Below are 7114 nucleotides of genomic sequence, written 5' to 3' on the forward strand. Positions count from 1 at the left end.
CCAGCGCCTGGCGGCCTGCCACATCTTCGAGGGAGACAGGAAGGAGCCCCCCACCGTCCCCGGGCCCGCCCTCAGCGACATCCTGAGGAGCGTCCAGCGCGCCCGGACCCCCAGCGGCCCCCGGGCCCGGCCCAGCCGCTCCCTCTGGGACCTGAGCCGCCTGTCCCAGCTGTCGGGCTCCAGTGAGGGTGACAATGAGGTGAGACCTGGTGGCTGGAGCCAAAAGAGGATGGAGGCCCAGAAAGGGGAAGGCACTTGCCTGGAGTCACACAGCCCAGTTCCAGGTCCTGCTCCCACCACAAGAGCCGGAAGCGTTCTTTTTTTAAATTTTTTTATTTTTGAGTTGGAGACTGGAGTGCAGTGGCCGCTCCCGGCCACCGCAGCCTCGATCTGCTGGGCTCCGGCGATCCTTCCGCCTCAGCCTTCCGAGCAGCCAGAATTATAGGCATGCGCTACCACGCCCGGCTGATTTTTTGATTTATTGTGAGATGATTTTATGTTTTTCAAAGACAAGGTCTCACTCTGTTGCCCAGGCTGGAGTGCAGTGCTGGGATCATAATTCACTGCAGCCTCGACCTCCTGGGCTCAGGCGATCCTCCCACCTCAGCCTCTCAAGTAGCTGGGACTACTAGAGGCAGGTGCCACCACACCTGGCTGATTATTTATTTATTTATTTTTATGGAACACTTCAGGAATTTACATGTCATCCTCATACAGGGGCCATGCGATTCTTCTCTGTATTGTTCCAATTTTTAGTGGATGTGTTGCCAAAGAAAACATGATTATTTTTGTCTTTTTTGTTTGTTTGAGTCAGAGTCTCACTCAGTGGCTCAGGCTGGAGTGCAGTGGCACGTTCACAGCCACCCCAGCATTGACCTGCTGGGCCCCGGTGACTCTTCCACCTCAGCCTTCCAAGTAGCTGGAACTACAGGCACGTGCTACCATGCCCGGCTGATTTTTGATTATTTTTGTAGCGACGAAGTCTTGCCACATTGTCTGGGCTGGTCTCGAACCCGCAGACTCAGGCAATCCACTCTCCTCGGCCTCCCAAAGTGCTGGGATGACAGGCTGAGCCACCGAGCCTGGCTGATTATTTTTATCTTTGTAGAGACGGGGTCTCACTATGTTGATCAGACTGGTCTTCAACTCCTGGCCTTAAACGATCCTCCTGCCTCAGCCTCCCAAAGCACTGGGATTACAAGCACGAGCCACTGTGCCCGGCCTTCATGCCCATTTTATGGATGGGCAAGTTGAGGCTCAGAGAGGTTGAGTAACTTGTACAAGGTGGAAAGAGAAGTCTTTCATAGGCACCTTGCCATGTGGAAGGTGCCAGGCATGTGCACAGAGGTGATTAAATTTAACCTTTGCCATAACTCTATGAGATGGATATTATCACAGTCCTCCACCCACCTCCTTCTCACATGGGGAAACTTAGGCACCAGAGAGGGATTGGAGGTCAGCCAACAGAGCCTGCTCAGCTGGGTGTGGTGGCTCATGCCTGTAATCCCAGCACTTTGAGAGGCCGAGGCAGAATGGCTTGGGGCCAGGAGTTCAAGACCATCCTGGGCAACATAGTAAGGACCCTGACATTACTAAAGTAAAAATATTAGCTGGGTGTGGCGGTGCACATCTGTTGGTCCCGGCTACTCTGGGGGCTGAGACAGGAGGCTCGCTAGAGCCCAGGAGTTTGAAGCTGCAATGAACTATGATTGCATCGCTGCACTCCAGCCTAGGTCATAGAAAGAGACCGTAGCCGGGTGCGGTGGCTCACGCCTTTAATCCCAGCACTTTGGGAGGCTGAGGTGAGAAGATTGCCTGAGCCCAGGGGTTCGAGACCAGCCTGGGCCACACAAGACCTCGTCTCTATAGTAAATCAAAAAATCAGCTGGGCGTGGTGGTATGCTCCTGTGGTTCCAGCTACTTGGAAGACTGAGGTGGAAGGATCACCTGAGCCCAGCAGGTGAGTGTGCCACTGCACTCCAGCCTGGGAGACAGAGTGAGACTCCCACTCAAAAAAAAAAAGAAGAAAAAAGAGACCCTGTCTAAAAACAGAAAACAATAAAAACCCGACAGAGCTGCCCCCATTCACTTTTCTCTCTGAGGCTGTTCCTTCAGCTGCATTGCAGCCTATCAAGAGGCTAAGTGCAGAGGCCCCTCTCAGCCTCAGTTGTCCCACCTGCTAAGGGAGAGCTAGAGAGGACCTGTCGCCTGAGGGTGAGGGAAGACTGTCCCGGGCATCGCCTTCCTCAGTCCCAGCAGCAGCGAGGGCTCCTGGCTCAGGGGAGGAGGAGGGGCAGGGGCAAGGTCCTCGGCCCGACCTGGTCCTGGGTCGCCCTCACCCAGCATCCCTTCCCTTGGCAAATATTTGCTCCCGCAGCCAGCTGCCAGCTGCTTCTGGCTCCTCCCTGCTGTGAAGCCACCCGGGAGGACACACCTCTGGCCTCTCTGTAGCTTTGGGGTCCCAGGCCTCTGACACTCCTCCTGGTTCTGGAGCTCAGGGGCTGGCTCACCTACCTTCAGAGTTCCATGATGCCACCCTCCCAGCCTCCCTCCTCCGCGGGCATCTCTTCTTCCTGTCTCACTGCCCCCCCATTCTCCCAGACCCTCCACCCATCCCCTGTCGCTGCTTCTCTCTCATCTCCTAGTCCCACCCCTTCCTCCTCCCCTTCTTTCTCCACTCTCACCTCTTTCTCTCATCTTCCCTCCCCCTCCTCCCCTTTTTTTTTGAATGGGGGTCTCACTCTGTCACCCAGGCTGGAGTGTAGTGGTAAATCACGGCCAACTGCAGCCTCCACCTCCTGGGCTCAGGCGATCCTCCCACCTCAGCCTCCCAAGTAGCTGGGACTACAGGCATGTACTACCACACTTATTATTATTATTATTATTTTACCTTTTGTTATTTTTTTACCTTTTGTTATTTTTACTATGCTGCCCAGGCTGGTCTCGAACTTCTGGGCTCAAGCGATCCTCCCATCTTGGCCTCCTAAAGTGCTGGGGTGACAGACCTGAGCCACCGCACCCGGCCTCCTCTTCCTCTCCTACCCCCTCTCTCCTCTGGTCTAACCTCCTCCTTCACCTCCTGAGTCTGTCTTTTTTTTTTTTTTTTTTTTAAGTTGGAGTCTCACTCTGTTGCCCAGGCTGGCATGCTCACGGCCACCACGGCCTCGACCTGCTGAGCTCCAGTGATCCTTCTGCCTCAGCCTTCCAGGTAGCTGGAACCACAGGCACACGCCACCACATCTGGCTAGTTATTTATTTATTGTAGAGATGAGGTCTCACCAAGTTGTCCAGGATGGTCTCGAACCCCTGGGCTCAGACAATCCTCTCACCTCGGCCTCCCAAAGTGCTGGGATGACAGCTGTGAGCCAACAAGCCTGGCCCTCCTGAGTCTTTTGTTTTTTTTCTCCTGAGTTGGAGTCTCACTCCGTCGCCCAGACTGGAGTGCAGAGGCCGCTCCCAGCCACCGTAGCCTCGATCTGCTGGACTCTGGCGCTCCTTCCACCTCAACCTTCCAAGTAGCTGGAACTAAAGGCGCGCTACCACACCCGGCTAATTTTTTGATTTATTGTAGAGATGAGGTCTCGCCAAGTTGCCCAGGTGGGTCTCGAACCCGCGGTCTCAGGCAATCCACTCACCTCAGCCTCCCAAAGGCGCGGGATTACAGGCTGAGCCACCGAGCCCGGCTCCTCCTGAGGCTTTCAACTCCCTCTCTTCTTCCTTCCCTGGCTCTGAGACCCCCATCTCCCCCAACCTCTTCTCACTTCCCTGTCTTTCCCTCCACAGCTCAAGAAGTCTTGGGGCTCCAAGGACACCCCAGCCAAGGCCCTGATGAGGCAGCGGGGCTCCGGAGGGGGCCCCAGAGGCGAGGCGGACTCCCAGCCCCTGGCCTGGTCTCAGCCCTGGGGCAGTCCCCTGCCCCTGGTCTCTCCCAGTCGCCGCCGCCTGGGCTATCTGTCCCCAGCCCGAAGGAGGTTTGGTGAAGACACTGCATCCAAGCTTCCGGAACCCAGAGGCCTGGGGCAGCCAGACTGGTCCTCCTGGGCGGCACGTGGTGGGCAACCCTGACTGGCCCAGGCCCCCTGCGAATTTGGCCGGCCCACTCGAGGAGAGCCGGCCTGTGACAGCTCAGAAATGCCTGACGAGGCCTCTGGCCTCGGGGTCTGGGAATCAGAAGGGGTTGTCCACTTGTTCTGGAACATGGGCGAGATCAGTGGCGGGATTCAGGACTCAGAGACTCAGGAGGTGAAGGAGGAGGTTAGACCAGAGGAGAGAGAGGGTAGGAGAGACAGAGGAAGCCGAGCATGGTGGCACATGCCTGTCATCCCAGCACTTTGGGAGGCCAAGTCGGGAGGATCGCCTGAGCCCAGGAACTCGAGACCAGCCTGGGAAGCACAGCAAGACCTCCTGTTTGGGTTTCCTAGAGGAGTGGCCTGGCTGGTGGCCTCCACACTGGAATTGTGTGGGAGGAAGATGGGGAGGCCCAGGGACTGAAGGAGAAGCCGCCACACCCACCATGCTCAGGAGCTGTGGGTAAACTGAGTTGAGGAGCTGAAGGATGAGGATAGAGAGTAGTAGGGACACAGGTGCTGGGGAATGGGCCATGGAGAGGGACTGGGACCGTGGGGGGTGGAACCTTCACTGGGTACTAAGGGGGTGGGACTGGCTGGAGCGCCCCTTTACTGCGCCAGAATAAAGCTGTTTCATGCCAGAAACTAGCGTTTCCACGGCCAGACCCATGATCCAACAGTCCAGGCCCCAGCACCCCCTCCCTCAGACCCAACAGTCCAGAACCCAGTCTCTCCTCTGTCAGACCTAGGAGTTTAGACCCCTCAGCCCCTCTGCCATCAGACCTGGGAGTTCAGACCTATAGTCCCACCTCCCTCAGACCCAGGAGTCCAAACCTCCCAGCCCCTCCTCTCTCAGACTCAGACCTGTCTTCAAACCTAGGGGTCAGGGGCCCCAGCTCCTCCCTCAGACCCAGGAGTCCAGGCCACAGCCCCTCCTCCCTCAGACCCAGGGGTTCTCGCCCCCAGCCCCTCCCCCCCTCAGACCCTCAAACCCAGAAATCCAGGCCCCAAGCCGCCTCAAGCCTCCCTCAGACCCAGGAGTCCAGAGCCCCAGCCTCTCCTCTCTCAAACTCGGGGTCCTCAAACCTAGGGGTCCAGGCCCCCAGCCCCTCCTCCCTCAGACCCTCAGACCCAGGAGTTCAGGCCCCCAGCCTCTTCCACCCTCAGACCCAGGAGTCCAAGCCCCCAGCCCTCCACCCTCAGACCCAGGAGTCCAAGCCCCCAGTCCTCCTCCCTCAGACCCAGGAGTCCAGGCCCCCAGCCTCTTCCTCCCTCAGACCCAGGGGTCCAGGCCCCAGCCCCCAGCCCCTCCTCTCTCAGACCCAGAGGTCCAAACCTCGAGCCCCTCCTCCATCAGACCCAGAGGTCCAAGCCCCCAGGCCCTCCTCTCTCAGACTCAGACCTGTCCTCCAACCTGGGAGTCCAGGCTCCAACCCCTCCCCCCAGGCTGCATTCCGACGCCCTGTGCTGGCCTCCCTGCCTCACCTTTCCCTCGGGCCAGGGCTTCTGAGTCAGGGACCCCACTGGCGGGCCAGGGAGGAAGAGTACCTGCTCTCCCAAGGCCCTGGATGTGGGGCTCCCCTCCAGCCCTGCTGGCCCACCCGCATCACCACACGCGTCAGGCATCGAGGAGCCCGGGCAGGAGCGACATGTTTATTCTCAGGGTCACGGGTGGGGGGCCTCGGAGGCCTGGCCGGGGCTGGGGCTGGGGCTGGGGCTGGGGCTGGGCTCAGGCTCAGGGCTGGGCTGGGGGTCCCGGCGGGTCTCCTCCGGGGTCTGGTCCCAGGGAAAGGCCGGCAGCCCCTGCATCTGCTCGTGGTAGACACGGTCGAAGGCTTCGCTCTGTGCCACTGTGAAGTGGTTCTTCCAGTCCCCACAGACACCTGGTGGAGCAGGAGGTGGGGGGGGTTGAGTGAGGGCTGGGGCTGGAGGGGAATCTCCCCAACTGCCAGCATCCCAGCACATGAGGCCCTCTTTGCCAGAAACACCGTAGTTCCCCACCCTCCCCCGCTCCCCATTTTGTCCCTTTATCCCCTGTGACAACTGGCTTGTCCAACAGTCACCAGCCCAGAGCCCTGGCACCCTTCTCTCCTCCCCCCCATCTCTGGCTTCCCCTCCAGACTCTTCTCTCCAGCAGATCCCTTGTCTTTTTGCTCTTTCCCCTGGACCCCTAAAATCTGTCCAGAACATCTTTCTCTAGGCCAGGTGTGGTGGCGTATGCCTGTCATTCCAGCACTTTGGGAGGCTGAGGCAGGAGGATTGCTTGAGGCCAGGAGTTCAAGACCAGACTGGGAAACATAGTGAGACTCCACCTCCAAAATGAAAGAAAAAAACTGTCTCCACCCCGCACGGGTCCCTAACCCCCACCAGAACAGGGACTCCTCTCTACAGTGCTCCCAGAATGCCCTCCGTGGCTCTGTTATTGCTCTGACATGGAAGGCGCCCTCCCCTGCAGCCACTGGTGCCAGGCATTGTGTCTGGGTTTGTCATCAATTCTCAGATCGGCTCTGGGGTCCCTCTGAGACTCAGTTTTCCCATTTCATCATGGAGCAATCACTTGGGCATCATCCAGTACCTGGAGGCCTGGGGCCAATGGCCTTCAGATCACAGCAATTTGAATTTTAGTAAGTGCATGTGCCACATGTCACAGGACACCCTTCATGAGGACCTGGGGAGGGGGGTCTCTGTTGGGGACAGAATAATGACACCCCTAGTCCGTGTCCTAATCTTTGGAACCTATGTGACATAATGTGGCAAGAGACCTTGTAGAGATGATTAAGTTAAGATTTTTTTTTCTTCTTCTTAGCCAGGCACTGCGGCTCACACCTGTAATCCCAGCACTTTGGGAGGCAGAGGCCAGAGGATTGCCTGAGCTCAGGGGTTTGAGACCAGTCTTAGCAACATGGGGATACCTTAAAAAAATTAGCCGGGCATGGTGGTGCATGCCTGTAGTTTCAGCTACTTGTAAGGCTGAGGCAGAAGGATCTCCTGAGCCCAGCAGGTTGAGGCTGTGTTGGCTGTGAGCGTGTCACTGCATTCCAGCCTGG

The 7114-nt window shown here is 57.9% G+C and overlaps 2 protein-coding genes across 2 annotated transcripts in view; one reads left to right on the forward strand and one right to left on the reverse strand.

The window, feature by feature from the left end:
- FAM83E (family with sequence similarity 83 member E) overlaps positions 1-4065 on the forward strand; it is an 11508-nt gene extending 7443 nt beyond the window's left edge. Inside the window, exons 5-6 of the mRNA XM_021707828.1 lie at positions 5-199; positions 3784-4065. Of these exons, the coding sequence (XP_021563503.1) occupies positions 5-199; positions 3784-4065 (477 nt within the window). The remainder of the gene's footprint in view (positions 1-4; positions 200-3783) is intronic.
- Positions 4066-5706: 1641 nt separating this feature from the next.
- SULT2B1 (sulfotransferase family 2B member 1) overlaps positions 5707-7114 on the reverse strand; it is a 39532-nt gene continuing 38124 nt past the window's right edge. Inside the window, exon 7 of the mRNA XM_008048648.2 lies at positions 5707-5950. Coding sequence (XP_008046839.1) covers positions 5733-5950 — 218 coding nt within the window. The 3' untranslated portion in view covers positions 5707-5732. The remainder of the gene's footprint in view (positions 5951-7114) is intronic.

This window comes from Carlito syrichta, unplaced genomic scaffold, assembly GCF_000164805.1.
Source record: "Carlito syrichta isolate Samal-C Ts95f unplaced genomic scaffold, Tarsius_syrichta-2.0.1 Scaffold126461, whole genome shotgun sequence".
NCBI lineage: Eukaryota > Metazoa > Chordata > Mammalia > Primates > Tarsiidae > Carlito > Carlito syrichta.